The sequence below is a fragment of the Mastigoproctus giganteus genome, chromosome 12 (genome assembly GCF_048544385.1).
Source record: "Mastigoproctus giganteus isolate SK-2022 chromosome 12, ASM4854438v1, whole genome shotgun sequence".
Classification (NCBI taxonomy): domain Eukaryota; kingdom Metazoa; phylum Arthropoda; class Arachnida; order Uropygi; family Thelyphonidae; genus Mastigoproctus; species Mastigoproctus giganteus.
The window spans coordinates 168,532,764-168,556,558 of record NC_143586.1 but is presented as its reverse complement, the minus strand read 5'-3'; the positions used below and the strand labels follow the sequence as shown (position 1 = coordinate 168,556,558).

Here is a 23,795-nt window from a genome sequence, read left to right as displayed (position 1 = left end):
CTGCCATAAACTGTCTTGTTTGGCCACCTTTCTAAGTTTGTTTATGCCATCTGAGCAGGAGGAGCCTCCTCACTTAGGTTGAGTAGAGTATGCTGCTTAACTATCATCCTTATAGCCTGGTAGAGCGCTGCTGCATTTTTTCTGGAAGTAATCCATCAGGTTAGCTATCACTGTCTTCTGTTGCTCGATGAGGTCTATCAGGCTCCTTCCTCCCTCATTCCAAGCTATTGTCAGTCTCTTCATGGCTGACGTCAGATGGTGTTGGCAGCTCTTGGCCACACTGTCCTCGTCTTTCTCATGATATCCTCCAGCTCACTGTTGGTCTAATCTATGATCCCAAAGGAGTGTGTTAGCACTGGGACTGCATAGGTGTTTATGGCTTTAACTGTGTTCCCTCTGCACATTATTATTATTATTATTATCATAATCGAGTTGGTTTAATAAAATCACATAGTATGATTATCTGAATATAAACTCATTTGAAGTACACACGCCTTGAGTAACCGGGGTTCAAGGCCATGGCTGCTGAATACGGTGCTGTTTCTTGTATTCTGTGTATCTTTTAAACTCCTCTGACCATTTGGTCATCCCGGAGTATAAACAGAAAACTTATTATTTATTTTAAAATCAGCTCTGATATAACTACTGAAATTTCTTGAATTTATATTTTGGTTGCTATAAAAATAAACAATACGCCACAGAGTTGTCCATTGCAAAATGTTTTTCTGTATTATATGCAATTCAATTTAAACTATTATGCTACAAAGGAATGTAAATTAAAAAAATAAGAGAGAGAGCAAATTATGTGGGCAAATTATTATCTCAATAATAGGCTACTATCAACATCATGCCTTCTTAAATGGAAAAAAACCTTTATTTTTCATGAAAACTAAACAGCCTTCCTAGGGCAATAACCAAAGTAATTCCAATTACCTAAGTGAGACAACTATGGGCAAGGTTAACATTTCCAGCAGGTACATTCATATATGCCAATTACCAAAAACAGAAAAAGTAAGAAATATGAATTTTCAAACAGGGTAAATTTTAGTATACCATAAGTATGGAATTTGCCCCTGTGCACTAAGAATTTTTCTTTTTCAATTATGGAAGGAGTATAGCGTAAGAAATTCTTTACAGCTCTATGTTGTAATAGAGAGCTTTAAATAATTTCTTATTCTGCACTTCCATAACTAAAGAAGAGAAGTAAAAAAGGGAAGCTAATCTACCAGTCCAGTGTTCAATTATCCATTGGAAAGAGAAATAACCTTTGGAAGACAAGACTACTGTAGTGATAGGGTTTTGTTATGTATTTATTTTTTTACCCCCTTATCTTATTAAGTAAATATTAAAAGCTTCACCATTTAACTATTTTTGTCTGCTTACCCCATCCCCAAAAAACCAGACTGGTGAATTATGTACACTAGCAGGAATATAGTTGGAGTAATGATGAATGTCTTCAGGTTCTAGTATGATTTGCAACTTCTTTCATTTAAAAATGGTTAATTCTCATTATTCAACTTTCTCTTATTCTGAAAAATTAAACAATACACGTTACAAATTGAAGTCATAGATTATAAACATACCTGAAAAAAAAAATAGCATTGCTAATCCTGCTATAACACAGGATATATGTTCCTGAAACTCAGAATATAGTAGAAATTAACAAGGATCATGATCATTTTCAAATAACAGTCACGGATAGATTCTATAAATGCTATAAATTTTCAAAACTTATCCCAATTTCAAACTTACTTTTATCAATAAGTATTACGCTATAATTTGCAAATAACATATTAAAACAAATGAAAATGTACTAAAATAATAAAACAAACATAAGCAATTGTTTTGTTTTTGTTGGCTAAATTTTCAGCTGGAGGAAATTGAGAATCTTCTATATTGTCCCCCAACCCTTTTTCACAGCCTAGCTTGCAATTTTCTTCTCTTGTAAAATAAATCATAGATTTATGATTTATTGCTCATGTCATCTAATTTTCTTTTAAACATGTAGGTTTTTTTTTTTTTTTTTTTTTTTTCAGTGTGTGAATACATTATCAGAAGAAATTTGTTAAACATTAAAACTTCTATTTTCTTTTTAATGTTTAATGCTTTAAATTTTTTTAAAAACACTATCATCTTTTATTACACTCACTGATTACAGACAGTAAGAATATGTAATATACTGTAGAGGAACCGTATATAAATTTTTATACACAAAATATGTAAATCAAAATTTGCAACACACGTTCGCAGACAACCATAACCTACAATAACACTAGAGTGTAATGGCAGGGGTTTTAGGCAAGTACTTAAAAGCAAGGTGCCACATAACTATGCATATCATAATACTGCATTACAGAAGAGTCAATTGAGTCCTTTTTTCTTTATTTTTAAAATATTCTGACTTTTTAATTTCTACCATTTCTGGTTATATGTAATTTAAGAGAAGGGGCAATAATTCTGCGTTATGACCTGTCTCTTTGACCCCTGTATCGAAAATCAGTACCATAGAAATGCCTACTCATATTTTTAATTAACGATATCCCTCTGTCCCCTTCCCAAGTAATATTCTAGATATTTTACAGTAAAATGGATGAAAGTATCAAATATGTGTAACAGAAAAAAAAATATATCAAAAATACTTTTTAAATATTTATCCAAATAAGAACTTGGTCTCTTCTGTAAGAAGTACATAAATAAAATAAAGATTAGTATTTTCCACAGTGAATGACTGAGCTCCTGAACAGTGAGAGTTGTCTCCTCAAAGGATCCTCCCAGTGTCAGAGCTGTGAAAGATAACAAAAAAGGATCAGTTTAATGAATGCAATTTATAAGGTTCAAAGAAAAATCAAAACAGATTATTTACCTAGATAGTCTTATTACTTCAGCTTTTGTCTTTATGCCCCCATCAGGGGAAAGAAGGGGCCCTAAAGCTTTTAACAGCTGGAGAGGATCTATAGGAGCCTGCAATAACATAAGCAATAAGAGTCAGTGCTGTTTATTTACAAACATAAAAAAGTGGTATTCAAATCGCATTTAAATACTCCAACTGAAGCACTAAAAGTAAAGTTATCATTGCAAACATGTAACACATACATTAATCATTAATTATATTCAAAATTTAGCTTTACTCAAAAAATATAAAAATCAGAATATGCAACCCTTGTTCACAGACGAACAACCATAAACTGGAATGAGGTTATTGAGAAAGTTGTCAAAATATTACAAATGTTTACAGACATTATCTAAAAACATATCTGTACCCTAAAAACTATTTGAACAACAGAATTTCATAACACTGCTGAATAATCTTGGAAGTGTCTTTAAAATAATCATTTTTCTTATTGAATTAAAAGTAAATAAAATTATATCCATTCCTGCCAAATATTTAAATATGAAAATTTTCCTTTGAAATATGTAGTAAAATTGGCATCTTCAATATCATTTCTTTTCATATAAATGTCTAATGTAATCCCAACACCAAACAGTTAAATATATTTATCTAATCCCTGCAACCTAATGTACCAGGAATATTTCGTTTAAACTGCAGAAATCATTTTGCATCATAAGAATTAAACTTATACATACACACATATAATACATGTGTTGTATAAACTTATAAAACACACAATTTTGTTACAGACAAGTGATCTGCATTATAAAATTATACTAATGGATAAATGGGCTTCTAAATCTGAACACAGCCAAGGTAAAAATACTGGCATATTAATAAAGAAGCACTAAATCATGAACAATGTATATTGATCTAACAAGAAAGCTTGATTAGTATAGCATATGCAACAGGATTCTCAGAACAATTTATATAAAGGATTCAAAGCTAACTATTTCTTAATGCCTAACTTGTAAAAAAGTTAAAACCTATTCTACAGGCAAATCTGATTTCTACTTTATAAGAAAACAATGAAATACTTTTCTGGTGAGTATGAGTTTGGCACACCCAGGATATCATCATTCTTCCTTCCTTCCTTCCCCCCCCCCCCCTCTCTCTCTCTCTCTCTCTCTCTCTCTCTCTTGGTAATTCAGAATTTTTATTTTTTTTGGCTGGTGCAGCATAAGCTTCAGGCTTCCTTGCACCATATGGCTAATAATAATAATATTTATGATATAAAAGAGTACCAGTGTTATCCACATCCTTAATCCCAGTATAAAAATAGAAAATAAGCTTTAACTGGCAAATAGGAACTTTCAGAAAAACTTCTTGCCCAGATGGAATTCTGTTATAACCAATCTCAAAACAGAAGCGTTTTAATGGAAAGAAATAACATAGCTCAGATTTCCCTACCGTAGAATATAGTCGCCGCATCTGTGGTGACACCCCCTAAAAGCTCTCAGGCTTCAAACCAATTCAAAAGAGAACACTCTGTGTAAGTAATTACCCGTCTCTTAGAAAATCTCTCTATACTCTGTATCTCTTAGTCATTCAGTTTCTGCTCCATCTTTTCTGCAAATAGTCTGGTGGGCACAGCTATTCTAATTTTCCCATACTCTTCCAAACTTTTCCGAAGTTTTTACAGCTCCAGCTAATAGAGAAGTTTTTCTTAAACTTTTACCATTTTATTTTCTAGAAGTAACTTTATATCCATAGTTACAATACTTAGTTTATTTTGAACTTATACAGAGATTTTGTAGGTTATTACTTAGTATCAGTAAAACTTGCCACCATTGTTCTTGTTGTAGATTGATACGGAATAGCATAGCATATAACTAGGGCTTAGAATACCGGGATTCCGGTCATTTTTTTTTTTGGTATTGATTCCAAAAATTCCGATTTTTCGGTACTAATTGCCTATAATTTAATCACAAAGATTATAAAATCATCTTTATGTGATTATGATGTCGTTATCTCTACTAGCAAATGTTCGATAGCACACCAAGCAATATTGCAACCTGCCCACAATTCTCGGACAACTTCAAGTCTGACCATATCGTAACTCCCAAGTCCCATTCCTCCACTACTGACTTTGGTTCAACTCCAAGTGTACACGCCCTCCATCCCTTCATAGATGTCATTTAAGATAATCAAAACAAACAGTGGTTCCAATACTGATCCTTGGGAAACCCCACTTCTTACATTAACCCAATCTGAGGAATAACCATTTATCACAACCCTCTGCCTGGCACCCTCAAGCCATCGTGCTATCCATCTAAGGATTTTCCCTATGATGCCAGCCAGCTACAACTTATAAAGTAACCAATCATGTGGGACTGAGTCAAATGCTTTGCTGAAATCCAAATAAACAATGTCAAAATTATTCCCAAAGTCCAGCTCCTGAATGACCCTGTCAAAATAGCTAACCAGATTAATTAAACATGATTTTCCCTTTACAAAACCATGCTGTGTATCCTACAGAATTCCATTTCCATCTAAATGATCCTGAATTCCACCCTTGATCATTGCCTCCATGATTTTCCCTACTACTGAAGTTGGACTGGCTGGTTGGTAATTTCCCGTTACACTCCCAAGGAATCTCTCCTGTGATGCTCTCATAACTAGCCTTAATGGTTCAATGCACTCACTTGCCGCCTCCTTTAAGATTATAGGGTATATGCCATCAGCCACAGGAGCTTTACTCAACTGTAGGCATGAAAGTTCTCATTAAATAATCATTTGAAATTTCAACATCATTAATTACATTTTTTCAACTTCACTTCCATAATATCTCATTCACACAAAGGGTTTTTTTTTATGTAAATATCGATGCAAAGTAACTGTTGAGTTGTTTTCTGTGGTATATAATACTGTCCCACGTCCATTTCATAAGGGTCCAATCTGATTTGTCCTTCTGTTCTTTGCATTTATATATGTGAAGAACTCCTTAACTGCACTCTTTGCTTGCTCTCTTCTTTATTCCTTATCCCTACTCTTTGATCTCTCCCAGACTCAGTAAAGATACTATAGTGAAAATTATATTTCGCTTAATAAAACATTTCTTCTTCAGAAAATGATGAACATAATTCAACCATGGAAGACCAGCATGGAACAGAATATCAGTGTTCTGCAAATTCTTCCCAAAATAAGAAATTGCATGACTCTAATGAGATCTTAAAAGATGAACTTGAGTCGGAAATTAATGAAATACTTTTAACAATTTTTGCTAAAAAAGTTCAAAGCCTAGAAAATATGGACTGAGATCGACTACGATTATCTCAGTACAACAGTACCAGAATAGAATCTGAAAGGGTGTTTTCTGCCCCCCAATCAAATATGTACCAAAATTAGATCCATTTTAAACGATCATACTATTGATTGCTTATGTTTCTTAAGAGCTCACTTTATTCGGACAGGTAGTGTGGATGCTTAAACATAACTAAACTTTGCATTAACAATGTATTTTTTTTTTTTTTTTTTAGAATAACTGTATTTTAATTTTTTTTTAGAATATTTATTATTGCAATAAAAGTTTATTTAAAACATGAATTCAAGTAATTACAGTACTTGCTTTTTTTCCTTACTTTATTGCATCTAATTGTCATCAAAATATATTCAGAAAAATGTTTGTATTTGGAATACCAGTATCCCGGTTTCATAAATTAAAAATACCGAAATACCGGTATTAAGATTTTGACCGGTATTGTAAGCCCTACGTATAACATATAATCTCAAACTCCATAGTGTAAGGTATAACCTAAAACCAGAGAAGGGTAGAGAAGACTGGTGAGCGGAACAAAGGGGTGTTCTTACAAAGAAAAACATAAGTTCTGCAAATTGCAGCTACTGGAGATTAGGCACCTGCGAGGCAATCTGATTGAGGTGTACAAGGCCTTGAATGGATTGAGCAGGCTCAATGCTGATGGGATTCTTCCTCTTTCTCGGATTACAAACCTGAGCAGACAGATTCAAATTGAGGAAAGAGAGATGTAGAATAGATGTGCAGAAATTTGCCTTTAGCCAGTGGGTAGTTGATTGTTCGAACAAACTTCAAACTGTTGTTGTGGAAATTGATAGCTTAAATAAATTCAAGGCAGAACTACACAAACATCTGGAACAAATGGATCAGTGAAGTTGGTTTTTTTTTTTTTTTTTTTTTTTTAGCTGATGTTGCATAAGCTTGCTTTCTTGCATCATATGCCTCTACTAATGCTAAACTAGTGTGATCCATCCAATGACTGCCAAACTCCCAATCTTTCTTCTTCCTCATTCATCCCTTTGACTTCTACTTTCTGCAAGAAACTTCCTTCATATGTATTACATGAAAATTACAATATACAGAAATCCAAGTCTAACGTTAACAAGTATCTTTTCAGCCTGAAACATTAACAAGTATTTTCTGTCCTTTCAGCCTGAGTTGCAGAGTATAAAGTACTGTAGGTTCTAATACCTTTGAGGATTGGGGTCTTCATAAAAAAAAAAAAAAAAAAAAAATACTTAAATCAAAATACTTATGGAAATGAAACTCATAAGTAAAAATAGAATTATTATTTACATTAATAACTAAAACTAAACCTGGATCAAAAATAATTTATCATTCTGCTCAAATACATGTAGAAAATATTGGCAAGCAGAAGATATTCAAAGTGAGTTGAGAAACATCTGGAAGGCACTGTTTTGCAAGAAGCTTACTTCACATGTATTACATGAAAATTACAATATACAGAAATCCAAGTCTAACGTTAACAAGTATCTTCTGTCTTTTCAGCCTGAGACCCTTGCAGAGTATAAAGTACTGTAGGTTCTAATACCGTTCAGGATTGGGGTCTTCATTAAAAAAAAATAATAAATACTTAAATCAAAATATTTATGGAAATGAAACTCATAAGTAAAAATAGAATTATTATTTACATTAATAACTAAACCTGGATCAAAAATAATTTATCATTCTGCTCAAATACATGTAGAAAATATTGGCAAGCAGAAGATATTCAAACAAAGTGAGTTGAGAAACATCTGGAAGGCACTGTTTTACATACAAGGGCAGATCAATAAGTAATGCACAGTAAGTTGTAACACCTTTATTATCTCAGATATTGCAACCATACCTCATATACATAAAATATTATCTTTCAACTTTAAGAAAACACTCTGTAAGAACTAAGAGCCAGTCTGCATTCACTTTGGTAAAAAATCAGGAGGCTGACATTTAAATTAATGTTTAATTTCAACAAAAGAGTTCCATATCACTCTAAAACACCTTAAAACATAGGCATTCCTGCAGTCTACTAAACGAAAAAAAAAAAAAAAATTGATGGGCTAGGTCAGGGCTAAAGGGTGAGTGAGGCATTGTGCTCCATCCTAGCTGGGTGATCTTTTAGCATCACCTGTGCAGTGTGTGGCCTCATGTTATCATGATGTAACTTGATGCCTGCCAATTCAGTTCAGGTCTTTTGGATTTCAGAGCTTGATTAGGCTTTTCCAGGAACAAACTTTTTTTTTTATGACTGTTCCACTTTCCAAGAAATCAAAAATTATTAGAATTAGCAGAGGCATATGATGTAAGAAAGCAAGCTTATGCAACATCAGCCAAAAAAAAAAACACTCCCATTTCACCCCCCGTTCGTTTGAAATACCTGTCCAGCTGATCCTTAAATTTATTTAGGCTATCAACTTCCACAACAAGGGATGGAAGTCTGTTCCACCAACCAACTACCCACTGGCTAAAGGCAAATTTCCGCACATCTATTCTACATCTGTCTTTCCTCAATTTGAATTTGTGCCCTCTCAAGGTGATTATTCTGAGCAAGAGGAAGAATCCCATCAGCACCGAGCATGCTCAAACCATTCAAGGCTATATACACCTCTATCAGATCACCTCGCAGGTGCCTAGTCTCGAGACACTAATTTGCAAAACTTAAGCCTTTCTTCATAAGAGCAACCCTTTGTTCCATTCACTAATCTTGTTGCCCTTCTCTGTACTCGTTCCAGCAGCTCTACATCCTTCTTGAAATGAGGCCTCCAGACCTGTATACAGTACTCAAAGTGCGGCCTGACCATTGCCTTATGCAATGGAATAATCACCACCTTATCCCTGCTAGAAAAATTCCTGTATATCATTGACAAGACACGATGAGCTACTCTTTCAGCCCATCTGCACTGCTCAGAAAACTTCATATCTGCCTGCACAATTACACCCAGGTCCTTTTCATTCTCTACCACTGTCAGTGTAGTATCACAGAGTTGATACATTACTCTGGGGTTACTGTTTCCCATATGTAGTACTTTACATTTGTCAATGTTAAACTTCATTTGCCACCTCTCAGCCCATCTGCTCAACCTTTCCAGATCCTGTTGCAGCGGCATACTGTAAGTAGTGTCCTTAACAACCCTGCCAACCTTTGTATCATCTGCAAACTTGGACATTAAGCTTGATATTCCATCATCAATATCATTTATAAATACAGAAAACAATAATGGACCCAATACTGAATCCTGAGGGACTCCACTAATACCATTAGTCCACGATGAGCAGTCTCAATTGATTATCACTCTGTCTTCTCCCCCTCATGATGCTAAACTGATCCCAGAAGGTAGCCAAAAATTTTACTGATGATTTGGAAGGTTTGGCTTTTTGTTTACAGGTGATGTCAGGTGTGCCCATTTTACTGAATAGTGTTTAGTTTGTGGGTCATAACAGAAGTCATGTTTCATCATGTGATAATCCCCTTAAAAGACTTAGGACCACCAGCAACAAACTTCTCAAAGACGTTCACAGATCTCTTTCCCTGCAGCCATCATCTCTTATGTGAGTAGGTCAGGGATTCACTGAGAACAGATTTTTGTCTGTAGATGATAGTCAAAACACTTCCCTTTGACATTTTTGCAACAACCATCCCTTTTCTGCTGGTTATGCACATGTTATTTCAAATGAGCTGGTCAATGGCACCTTTTTCATTGTTTGTAACAGATGTTGGCCTTCCAACTCTTGGTTTGTCCTTTATGTCCAAATCACCTTCCCCAAACTGTTGGAGCCACCTCTGGACATTACTTCAATCAATCATCTGATCCATGCTATGTTATTATTTGGTTTTTAGGAGCATTAGCAACTAAGGCCATATTGCTCCGGGATATGCGGTGGTCATTCCCTGACCTTTCCGCATCCTCCGTATTTGGTGGTGACGGGCTCGAAACCCTGTCTAATCAAGAAGCGTATGCTGCGCACTGCTGCTCCTTCCCACCTGGCTACGGAGGCGCCCGGATCCATGCAGACTGACATGAGTTTTGGAGACAGATGCGGCCGACTGAAACCCAATATGAACAGGAATTCACAACACTGTTGCCAGAAACAGCTGTCACTTTATAAAAACATATCTTCAGATCTAAAAACCCCAGAAAAATGACATTTAGTGTCTTAATGGGTAGTACAAGTATACATCATAAATCAACCCTCTTCCTCATGCATGCATGTGTGATGATTTATTACTAATTTGATCTGTAAAGGAAATTGGATTATCAGGTCAATTTTCATTTATTTTTTTAAAATAATGGACATCCAAGAAACTTTTACCCAACCTACCAAAATGTTGCTATAATGATCAATCATGTAACTTACCAATCTGCTTAACTGAACAAGCCTCCAAAATCAAGCAGAAATCAGGAAATAATGAATATATATATATATATATATATATATATATATATACATATATATATATAAAATAAAAAAACAGTCAAGCAATATACTCCAAATAAGGAATATAAATTCAATGTGTTCTCACTGGGAGGTTTTCCAGTTTTCAGAATTACCCCTCCCTGCCAGACACACAAGCATAACACTGAATATATTTCTCAGAGTTAAAATGATTTAACAAATTTATCAGCAAGCAGAAGAACTTGCAGGAGTTTGAGTCTAGAACCATCTTGACTCCTGAAAACATTTATTTTAGGTGTAAGGAAGAGGGGATGATTTACTCCTAATTCAATTTAAAAAAGCAAATCATGGCGAAATGAACATTTAATTTTGAAAAATTGGCAAACAAGGAACTTTTACATAGTCTGCCAGAAAATGCTGTTCTAATAATTGTCAATGTGCCTTAATTTTATTCACTAAACAAACCTCCAAAATCATCAGATAGAAAATAGGAAATAATGGTTGTTTATTTAGAAACACCCTGCAGCGAATCATTAAGAAAAGCTAAACTTTGAGATTTCATTAGAATAAATATTCTACCAAATAAAGAAAATGGGGTTCGCTAAAAGTTTTACCAGTTTTGAGATTACTCAATGTGATAACAATTATGTCAGGACAGAGTTAAAACAATCTGTCAAATTCTAATGTTAGTCATGAAATTTCATTGAAAAATTGTTAGAATTAATAAATGAAGGGACTAAATCAACTTCAGAGCCCCTGGACAAAAATACTATGCTTGTGTGGTAATTCTGGAGGAAGAACATTGGGAAAAAAAGATTACCGGAAACAATTTTTATGGTATCCTCTGAAAACAGAGAAAAAGAAACAGAAACCTGTAATTTAAAACAAAATTATCAGATCAGCTGTTCCTGATGTTCAAAACATATTTTGAGATTAATAATATAATATGTTTCAACATGTAAAGGGCAACTGAAGTTGGTTTTTCCTTTTTATATTTGTACGTTGTATATTTATAAATATCTACTGATAGAACATGACAGAAAAATGTTTTCTGAAATGTGTTTACTAAAAAAAAAAAGTTATATTTACTTCAATACTTTTTTTTATTATTATGAAATAAGGTTTATTCACGAAATTCAATTAAAATTTAATGCCTACTACATTACAGCTAAAAATTTTTAACGTGCAATGCAGATAACATTATGTTATAAAATTATTGCTTATGTAGCTTTCGTAGGACATCTCAAATGCAAACAAAAGAATACTTTCTGAAAAAAAAAAAAAACCTGAATTTAACAATTTTCATTTGGAAATAAATTCAGGCCAACTGCACATTATTTTAAAATAAAATTTACATATTACACATTCAAGAACACTAGATTCCTTCCTCAGTAACATAAATCTAAACTTAATTTTTAACTTTTTAATAATATTTGATAACTGCAAATCATACTTGTTCTGGACAATGCATGTGGTGGGAAATAATTTTCTTTCAAGTTCCTGCACCCAGAATAGATGTGGCTGACAAGAACACACAGTTTTCACCTCAAATTTAGTTTTCTATTATGGAGGGAAAAGTCGGTGTTTAAAATGTATCTAACTTACAACATTAAAAATTGTACACATTGATTTGTTACTCAGGTAACAAAAAGGTAACAACAACCACCACTAGTTGCAAAGCTGCTTTGCTTCAAAAATCTTCATATTCTTGAGTTCATGTGAGATGAAATGCCTCCCAGCAACTGAAACTGTGAATCCCTCCATCCAGTCGTGTTCCATATATGAAAACAAAGGTCAGTTATCTATCCACTCAACATTAGACCTAACAAACAGAGAATTCCAATGTGGTGATTATTTTATTATCAATCCAAATTTCTGAGTTGTAAAACATTAAAGCTGGAGTGTCACATAAGACCTGCCACTCGATAGGAAAAAATCTGCAGTCCCCCCATCCACGTGAATTTCTATCTTCCAAAATATAGATTACTTTTACTCTGGTACTTTGAAGTAATATTTTATGCCATTCACACAGTAATTGTTTGAAAGAACCAATAGGTGCTGAATGCCAATTTTCTTCAACTTCTCTTGTTTTTGCATTTGCATGATTCCTGACAGGTACCACTCTAGTTTTGTTTGTTTCCAAGAAGTTGCATTATTTAAGTTACTCTGTTTTCCACCAGTAACAAATAAAAGCTAATGAAATAAAAAAAAAAAAAAGTAGAAGCCATGACATTATATTTCAAGGAAATAAACCATTCACGCTGTGCTCTAATTTTTCTGTGCTTCTAAATTCTAAATAAAGCATAGTAACTTCCTTGAGAGGAATATATACGGTGGCAGAAAAAAAAACTGCATCACCTTAAAAAAAGTAACGTTTGTAGTGAAACATATAAGATATTGTTCAATTACAGTCATTTTGTCTGTCACAAAGATAATGCTTATATTGCATCAGAAAGTAATTTTAAGGTATTGCATCAGCCATTTCTATAAATTGGGAGACACTGAAAGGATATACACGCTCATTAGTATCCTGTTTTGTGGAAGTGCAAGCATTGGCTTCATATGTTTGGTTGACACCAAGAAAAAAAAAAAAAAAAAAAAAAGTGAGTGTAGCTGTTGCTCTGTCCCAGGAAGGGCTTTCTACGTGTGGTATCACTGATAAAATAGGCTGCCACCAATCAACAGTATCCCGGGTGCTGAAATTAAAGTGTGAAATCGGCGATGTGAAGAGAAGACCTGGACCAGGCCATAAGAGAGTGACTACACCTTCCAAAGATTGATATTTAAAACTGCTATGCCTTCCTAATCGCCATGCTAGTGTTCCTGATCTAAAACTGGACTTTGAGATGGCCTCTGTTGAAACAAGTGCACAAACTATTCAAAGACAGCTTTTGGAATGTGGTCTGCATGCCTATCGGCCCAAGAAGAAGCCTTTGTTGACCTAACAAATGAGGAAGCAGCAACTTGCTTGAATTAAAATGCATATTTCATGGACAAAAGAGCAATGGGACATCATCTTTTCTGACGAATCGAAATTCAATCTGTATGGCTCGGATGGGAAGCGATATGTCAGAAGACAAAAATCGGAGACATACCATCCAGACTGCATAACACTGACTGTAAAGTTCCATGTCAGTCAGATGGTCTCAAAATACATAAGCAAAGGGATGGGGCAAATTAAGTTTATTAACAGAACAGTGAATGCAGAAACCTACACTGTTATCTTGGAGGAGTGCCTGAAACCCGTTATTAGGAATCACCACACAGACCTCTAAAACTGCAATTTTCAACATGACTCAGTATCTTGCCACACAGCAAATTTAGTAAGTTTCGTGCTATTTAGATTTAATGATGAGTTTGTCTTGACTCAAAAGGCTTAAAACATACTTACACCAATGATTTCCCTCATTTTTCTCCCTTAAGGTGCAGTCATATCTCAAAAATGCTGGCATTAGTGTTGGAATGGCCTGGCAACAGTCCACATTTGAACCCTATTGAAAATTTCTGGAACATAATGTCGTCTAAAATTGCTCAGAAGAAGCCAAAAAGTAAGACTGAGCTGCAGGAGAGTATTGTAAGGGTTTGATGCTATGAAATTGGGCAACCATATATCCAGAAGTTAACTCTATGCCAGATCATTGAAAGGATATAATTGCAGCTCGAGGAGGAGGAGGAACAATATTGAGGACTAATTTTGTTGATTTACAGTACATAATACTATTACATTAACTTGTCATTTCAGTTTGTACACGTAAATGCAATAAAATTTGTTTGGTTGTAATAATTTCCCATATTTCCATTAATTATGCATTTTACCTTTGGGAAGATATTTATGGCGATTAGGTATATCAGGTGGAGTCTTTTTATTGGATTTCATTCACAGAGATATATATCCCATCTAACAAATGCATTTTGAACATATTTGCAAACACATTTGCAAAATACACAAGTGATGCAGTTTTTTTGTCTGCCACTGTAAATCTTTTTGAATAATGATTTACAGTGGTAGATCATTATTAGCATGTAAAGCATGTTTTCAGACATTAATAGAATGCCTGAAAACATGCAATTGAAATAAGATTTCTTCCTTCAGCCAAATAATTCTTCTAATTATTTCTGTAGAGACAAATTCAGTTGATGAAAAAAAAATTTTTTTTTCTTTAATTCACAGCAATTTTCTAATTATTTTATATTCTATTGATTGTACAAAAGTTTTTATAATTTACTTATTTCGTAACATGCATTGTGGATAATTTTACAAAGAAAATACTGACTGTAAAAAAGCCTGAAAGCATAATTACAAGATAAATATGTGAGTGTGTAAATTTGAATTGTTGCATATTGAATTTTATCAACTTTTAAATTTAACTGCTAGGTAGTTTCATGTTTATATTTTATGAATGATGTTTTTTCTTAAGTTTGAGCAGAATTCATTAGAGTTGCTGTATAATTCTGAATCTCATGTAATATATATAATAAATTTATTAGGTGGTAGATGATTCTCATCAGCATTTTGCTTATTAGAGGCTTGAAGTGGTGAAACCCAAGTTTAGTCTCCAGGGCAAATATCCAGCTATGCCCATCTCTGCCACCAAGCAGTATGATTGCTCCTTATTCAGGTTATGATGAGCATCATGGTGAGATCCAATCTTCCTTTTATATATATATATATATATATATATATATATATATATATATATATATATTTAGGACAACTCAAAAATGGAGTTTGAAGGCTGAATGACTAATAGTCCATGGGACCGAACATATTCAAAACTCTCTAGGAGACTGCCCCCTACCCTGCCAGATAGTGACTGGCAGATCATAAGAGAGTGGGGCAGTGCAATCCCCCTGCACCAGTTATGAACACTGCCATGCTAATCAGTAAATGGTTATACAAAATAATTGTGCAACGTTTTGAGGATTTTGCTAAGTACATTTTTAAACACTTAATTCTGTTAAACATTCAGGGAAGACCCTTTCTCTCTGCGATACTGACCCAAATATGTGAGTAGCATTATTTTGTGTATATTGTACACAAGGTGTAAACTACATGGTACCCACTGATCGATCACCTCAAGATGAGTTGGCAATTGCATAATGACTGGCAAAACTAACTGATGTCTTGTAACAATCAGCAACCTTACAACATATGCAAAAGAAAATAATGGGAAATTGCCATGTGTAGTTTCGTATTGTGCAGTAACGAATGGACTGGAGATAATTTCAGACAACTGCAGCAACCCACCAGTGGGGAATCCTCTACCTGATGAGCTGGCAATTGTGAGTAATGGGCAAAGAAATCTCTCCTATTTCCTATGGCACAATAAAACATCATCATCATCACATCTCTCTCTCTCTCTCTCTCTCTCTCTCTCTCTCTCTCTCTCTCTCTCTCTCTCTCTCTCTCTCTCTCTCTCTCTCTCTCTCTCTCTCTCTCTCGCACACACCTGTTAGAAGTTCAATATTGCTTCATGAAGAGCAAGATCAGCATAAAACACATCTTCAAAGGAAAAGTAATCATTCCAGTGCTACAAATGTTATTTCTATAAAATAGTGTTGATAAAAAATTAATGAAGGATTCTATGATCATATTCATACACGTCAACTATAACTTTGTAAGAATGGAAGTTTAATGACTTACCGTAGCAAGCGTGTTGTCGGGTGGGGGGGGGGCAACTTTATTCTTATATTATAAAATATAATTGCTGTGGGTTTTTTTTTTTTTTTAGGAGCATTGGCAACTAAGGCCATATTGCTCCGGGGATATGCGGTGGTCATTTCCTGACCTTTTCGCATCCTCCATATTTGGTGGTCACGGGCTTGAACCCTGGTCTAATCAAGAAGCGTGTGCTATGCACTGCTGCTCCTACCCACCTGGCTACAGAGGAGCTAAGTGGAGGAGGGAAATATTTTATTCATATTCACATCAATTTCTACTGTTGGAAGCATATACCATCATACTGGTGGGTCTGTCAACCTGGCTGAATACTAAGCAAGATGTTCTGATTCTGTAATAAATTTAAACACTTTCTCCTGTAACTCTTAAAAAAATTACTTGTCTGTATGGTTACAAGGACAAAAGAAGTTTCTCTTCAGACACCAATACAGCAAGCAAAAGATATCACTGCATACATAAAAATGCATCAATAAGCAGCCCAAACAGTACAAATAAACACTCACCAACCCAATGGTCGGTTGCTCCAACAATTGAAAAGTCACTAAGCAACACACCAGTGAATTCCCCTAAAATGAATATGTTTAGCAATCTGGAGTAAAGCACTAGAGCATACTTGAATTTCCAAGTGTGGAGTTTAATATAATTCCACATCAAGTATTACCACGAAGGTATCAGTTGATCACTTCTCGACTGCCAAGAAAATCCCCCCCCCATACTTCTCCTTCAACCCATGCACGGTACTAAGTACTATAGGTTTTGATACCTTTCGTGTTTGGGGTTTTAATAAAAAAAAAAAAAGCAGATAGTTCATTTTACAACTACATGTTTGCAGAGATCAACTTGACAGGAACATAATAATATGAAATTCACAGCACTGGTATGTTAAGGGAAGATCTCTGATCAATGTGATTAGCAACTATGACCAGCAATAAAGGAAATGAATGCAAAAAATAATTTTGACATCACATAAATAGATTTCAGTAAAACTTGATACTCGTGCACATGAAGGACAGCTACACAAATTCAAGCTTTTTGGCATCTGGGTAAAGTTACTGCTATGGATAAACAATCAGCTGAATGGAATATAACAGAAAGTGATTACAAATGGAGACTGTTCATCACTACATTTAATATTTATTAAATAGAGAAAAATATTATTTGAAGATAAATGGGATGAGAAGGATAACTGAGATTTAACATTGATAAATGCAAAGCTGATTGGTTAAGTGATTTGTAGTTTTATGATGCAGCGCATCTGTGGCCATAAGGCACAACATCCGTGGCTGCAAACAATAAAAATGTATAACAGAAAACACGTATACATAATATATAAATAACATGTATATATATATTAAAGATAAATAACAGATAGAGATACACGTATAAGTTGTATAATACATTGGATTCCGGTTATTTGAGGCAGCTGTTTATTTGGGGGTAAATCTTAAAACAGAAACCAATCGAGAAAATAGCCAGGGTTTACTTCGCTCAATTGAGACAGCATGCCATTTAATCGGGGCAGGAGACCGCAGCACTGGAGATTACTTTACGATCGTCTCCGACGGTACCACGTGGTTCGGTCGAAATTCTGGAGGTCACAACCATAAAACAAAAACAATTAGCAGTCACTTGTTTATTGGGCTTTTCTGTTAGTGCAATCTATCATAAACGAATAGTAAACTCGATCTTACTGAATTTGCAATAATACCGACAGCTGGAATTCTGTGGTTTATTATGGTGAAATGTGTTTACACTAACATGAAATCTTCAATCATATAAAAAGATTAATTTTCAGAATCTTCTCTTCATTCCTATTTTTAAAGCTTCATAACTCTTTACTGTTCTCACTTGCACCTATCGTGTTACTTGCAATTTGTGTGTGCCGTGTTCTTTGTTATTGATTGCTTATCTTTTAACTGTTTTAAATTTTAACCCCCACCCACAAATGTCAGTGAACAGAAATGTCAACTAGTTAGTATGTACAAATTCCAGTATGTATTAATTATTCCAATTTTCACGTATTGTTTAATTTTTTAATTGGTAAGGTAATAAAGGGTAAATTTGTGCTTAATATATCTTTGCTTGTATAGCATGTGGATAATATTCCTCCTATTTTCGCTAATTAGAATCGCTGTTTAATAGAATTAAAATTCAATTCACAATGACCGGCGCTTACTGCACATCGTATAGTGAACAGTACTTTATATTGAGTTCGTTGTAACGTGATTTGATTGTACAGTGAACCAATTGTATGGGGGGGCATTGTATTTTTAACTATTTGCGTGAAACTTCGGATAATTGGGGCAGCCGCTTAATCGGGCCAAAATGCACTAGTCCCGATGTGTCCCAAATAACCGGAATGGACTGTATATATAAAAGTACAAATATAAGTTTAAAAAATACTGTGTATATAAAAGATTTGGCAATAAAGGTCCCGGACTGGTGAAATAAAAAGGAACAAAGAGAAGGAGCTCAAATGGTTTTATTTTTATTCCAATTAATCACCACCTTAACGAATGCACTTATTACATCATTCTAAAAACTTCTGAAAAGAGTCAGTGAACCAAAGTGATGATTTCAGTTCGGCAGTTATGTTTTAATTTATGCCCTCAAACAACATCCTGAAATCTTTCTTTTGAGGGCAGTTTTCACCTTGGGAAAGACGAAAAGCCCACTGTTGCTAGATCAGGAAAGTAGAGTTGATGGTTGATCTGTAAAATGCTACGTTTCATCAGAAATGTCTTCACAACAACTGAAGAATGGGAGGTAGCATTGTCATGTAACAAAAACCTGCTGCCTTCTAAATATTGTGGCCCCACATGGGAAATGCACTTCAATGTCTTAGAAGCATATGTATGTATGTAGAACACAGCTCTCTCTCTCTCTCTCTCTCTCTCTCTCTCTCTCTCTCTCCACATACAAATTCACGTCCAGTTTGTTGAGAAACATAGTAAGCATTGTCTTAATCCTGGACTTCTTTAAACAAAACTTTCTGGGCCTTGATGATTTTGAAGTCCACTGCATGCTCTAATGGCTTTTATTTAGCAAGGTATTAAAACATAACTGTTTTCTTGATATTATTGAATCAATTTATTGCTATTAAAATTCAGGTACAGCTACAGCAGTCTGTACAGAATAGTGATATTTGACATGTCTAATTTACTGATAAAACTTCATAATTGCTAAATGATTCACAATTCTTTGGTTTCTGCTTGGGCTTTTTAGAGATGAGTACTGGAGATTTTCTTGTATGTTTTCCTTGTTATCCTCATTAGTGTGTCAGGATTAATTTGAAGCTACTTAAGGTATTTTATGGGGTTTCTTGCAATCATACCACTAAACCAGGCAAGACTAGCAGATGTGAGCCTCAGGGGAAGGCAACAATTCTGGTTGCCTCTGATGGTGCTGGGGCCTGTAATATTCTGAGAAAGGGCCAGAACATCCTTTTAAAGGAGTTTCACCATAATAATTTTTTTTTTCCCCAATAAAAGAACTTCCTGGGACTAAGTCATGCCTGCACCCTCCACCACAAATAATCGCATGATTGTTTGTGGTGGAGGGATTGTTTTTAGCCATCTCAGAATCAAACATTCAATACCATATATAATATTTTTCTTAATGGGAAGATGAAAGAGATGTAGATGAGAGGCATCTTGCAGTAATATCATTTCCTGATGAATAGCCCAAAATGCACCATGTTTGTTTCTTTGCTCGACAAAAAATGAAGTTCTCATTCTAAGTTAGGCTAGTTTGCACAGGATGAGACCTTTGGTACTATGATTGCAATGATGAAACATGGGATAAGATATACAAACTAGCAAAATAGTCAAAGAAGAAAGAATACACACTTGCAAAATCATATTTGCAAACTATTAAGAAGGCTTGGCATCTGAAAGTTTAGGCAATAAGAAAAGATGGTGCCACAGAAGAGGTCTAAGACAATGGGATGAAGAATTTTCAAAAATAAGAGATAAAAGAAACACCTTTAAGAAATACTTAACATTACTTAAGAAAGGAATTATTATTTCTTAATTCATTTCTTGATTTTGTTGCATTAAATGAATTAAGAAATACTTAATTCATTTAATGCAACAAAATCAGCTGAAGATAAAAGTGAACATAACATGAAAAAAGCCATAGCCAAAAGAGGTCTGAAGAGGAATAAAGAGCTGGAATAACCGTCTCAAACAGAGAGATAGAGATAAGAGCCTAACGAAACTTATACTCAGTTACTTATAAAATCTTAACTTAAATCAGAAAACAAGTGAAAATATAAGGATTTATGTGATAAGATAAATCTACATGGCTGCAATACTTCCAGAAGCTTTGGACACAAATGCCAATATCAAAAAATAACCTAGAAGAAATTTCCACACAAGAATTAAATGAAGTACAATATTAACAAGTTTTAAGAACATAAAATCACCAGGAGAAGATGGTATCAACAAAAATATTCTCAAATATGCAAATGATAATACTTCAAAATCAAGAGTTCCAGAACCCCTTGACGAAGTATGGCAGGTGAAGCCCACCAGAATATTGGCAGAAATCCACAATCATTCCAATATATAAAAAAGTCAATTACGATGACTGAAAAGTAAAGAGAAATGTCTCCTTTATAGCAGTTAAAAAATATTTGCAAAAAAAAAAAAAAAAAAACCCAAAGAAGACAAGTACTATAGTGATAAAATTGGAGAATAAAATGGATTTAGGAAATGTAGATCTTCGCAGATGGATTTTTTACTCTGAAATTAGTGACTGAAAAAGACAAGGAGTTTAACAAACACATATAGCTTTCATTGATTATAATAAAGCCTTTGATGTGTGGAATGAAATAAACTTTTAGAAATACTAGCTGATGAAACTCCCAACCAAATAATAGTTGAAATCTATAATATATATATATATATATATATATAAACAGATTTCAATTGTAGCTAAACTGGGAACGGAAATATCAAATTGAAAACCAATAAATCGTGGCATCCAACAATGTTACCCCTCTATCTCCGATACTTTTCAATATATATATACATCAATGCCACTATCAGGCACTAGAGACTAACAATTCATGGAAGTGGATTGTTAGTCTCTAATTCCAAGTGGATGTAATACCATTACCTTAATGGTATTACATCCCTGGCCAATGATGACAAGTTTCTTTTTTTATAAAACCCCCAAACACGAAAGGTATCAAAACCTGTAGTACTTGGTACCGTGCATGGATTGAAGGAGAAGTATGGGAAGGGATGCTGGAAACTTTGCTTTAGAGACTTAAACATGGGTTTCACCACTTCAAGCCTCCAATAGCAAAGTGGTGGTATTGCCAGTTGATGAGAGTCATCTACCACCTAGGATATAACTTACTACAAAAAAAAAATTTAACATGGAAATATCAACTGAAAAAACAAAAATTGTCTTTTCAAGGAAAGGAAACTATACAAAACAAAATTTGCATTGGTAATACAATTCTTGAACAAGAATTGTATTACCAATCTTGGCTACGGCCTGACTTATGAAAAAGAAAACAACATTAATAAAAAAAATTCAACACTATAACAAAGAACTTAGAATTACCAATCAAGTTTTTAATCCAATAAAAGTGCAGAGACATACCAGAATAAAAGACATTAGCCATGCAAAATCTTTCATGGCAATGCCAAATTTTTCTGATCATTAGATTCCAATTGACCTTATCAAATGCCATTTCTAGGTCTATAAAGCAAATAAGTTCCTTTGCCAATTTCTAATCTCTTTTTCAATTATAGACTAATGATAATATTGCCTCTTTGTGCCCCTTTTTTCCTAAAACTGAATTTGTCTTCATCAAGATTAGTCTATTTCAGGATATATTCTATTTTGTATTATTCTCAGCAGTATTTTGCTTATTGTTCTGAACTGTTCACATTTATCGGCATTATGTTTTTTAGGTATTGGAATGATAACTGATTTTGTAAAATCTTCTGGTTATTCCCTCATGTTTCATATATTTGTGTAATTAATTACACAAATATATGAGCTTTATAGTTTTCTCAGAATGCCATCAGCTCCTGAACTTTTGTTCATTTATAAATTTAATGCTGTATCAAATTCATCTTCGTTTATACTGGGTCCTGTGATCAAACTGATTAAGTTGTTCCTCTTCTTTATAGACTCTCCATATATTCTTTTCATCTTGCTAAGGTTTCATCTGTGCTCATGAGTAAATGTCCATTCTTGCCTTTCATGTTTACATTATTTATTATTTTGTAGACTTCCTCCAAATTTCCTTTCAAGAATAGTTTGTTAGTACCATAGAACCATAGCTGTTGCTTATGTTTCTATGGTACTCACCTCCGAAATCCGTATATAGTTCCAGTACAATGAAGGTAATTAAGAATTTGTTAATGCAATTTAAAGTTAAAAAATTGCCCTAAGAAAAGTGCACTGCTCTTTTCTCAGGTTGTCATACATGAATAAACATGTAATATAGGTTAAAACCCAAACTAAAACCAAGAGCCTTTATGTGAGATTTGGGGGGGGGGACATCAGTTGGTTACACCGTGAAAAGAAGTGCGAACTTTTATAGTAAACTCAACTCTCAGGATGCATCGTGCAATCACACGTAGGGAATTTAATATGTCCCATAGTAGTGAAAAGGCCATATTAGCGTAATTTTGTATTCAGAATCTTATGTGGTAAATTTTGTCAGAACCATTCAATGGCTAAGGCTTCATTTCATATTGAAATAATTTACAACTAGAGTTCAGTTTTATTAAGGTTTTTGCTGAATCTATTTCAGAGGTGCGGTTGTGAGACTGTGCATGTTGGCTGAGCTGTTGCAGAATAGTTTGACTGAAGCCTGTTATTATAACAAGCTCTAGTATTTGCTATTCTGGTTGATACAAACTTAACGATTGTGCTATCTATACAGCATGCATTACAGTTGCTCTGACATTTAATAAGATATATTATTTATATCATGAATACTGTATCTATGTTCCTTTATATTTATTAAATAGCATCCCCAGTCTATTATATGAAGAAAAATTTAGCCTAATGTCAGTGCCTAAAAATCTGTTACGGATTTGATGAGCAAATTCACTGTGATAGGGAAGTATAATTTTGATATATTGTTTGTTGTTATTATTCATTTGGTTTATAGTAAGAGGGTTATTCTATTTTTTGCTTCAAATATAGTGTCCCGTATTAACTGTATTGGGTATTTCCTTTTTGTAAAGCTTTAATTAAATATTGTAACTATTTCTACATCTTTGTGTTTGACAATATTTTATAGCATTGTAAATTTGATTGTATAGTACTGATTTTTTTACGCTGCAAGGACTTTCATATCACAGTCAATTTGCTGATAACATAAACATCTTAGAATTTATCATTTTGCATTCGTAAATATCCAAAATAAACACATTTCAAACTTTTACAAATTCTAGTATTTACCATATTGGTAAAAGCTCATTTGAAATAATTGCATTTGCAAATTCCTTTCCATTATTTGGTTGAAGTACTGTATATTAGCACTCCAATCATCTTAAGCAGGTAATTTTGTGAGGAGACAGCAGATAAATATATCCCTT

General features: G+C 34.0%; 1 protein-coding gene across 4 annotated transcripts in view; it reads right to left on the bottom strand.

Moving 5' to 3' along the window:
• The window catches only part of LOC150077582 (serine/threonine-protein phosphatase 1 regulatory subunit 10-like), a 540,490-nt gene that overhangs the window by 332,130 nt on the left and 184,565 nt on the right, over window positions 1-23,795 (bottom strand). For 3 of the 4 annotated variants that reach the window (XM_090385982.1, XM_090385983.1, XM_090385989.1), the window contains one exon: window positions 2,864-2,961. In XM_090385982.1, coding sequence (XP_090242108.1) covers window positions 2,864-2,961 — 98 coding nt within the window. Of the gene's footprint in view, window positions 1-1,383; window positions 1,648-2,863; window positions 2,962-23,795 lie in introns of those variants that run through there. The other variant, XM_090385986.1, reaches the window with a different exon arrangement.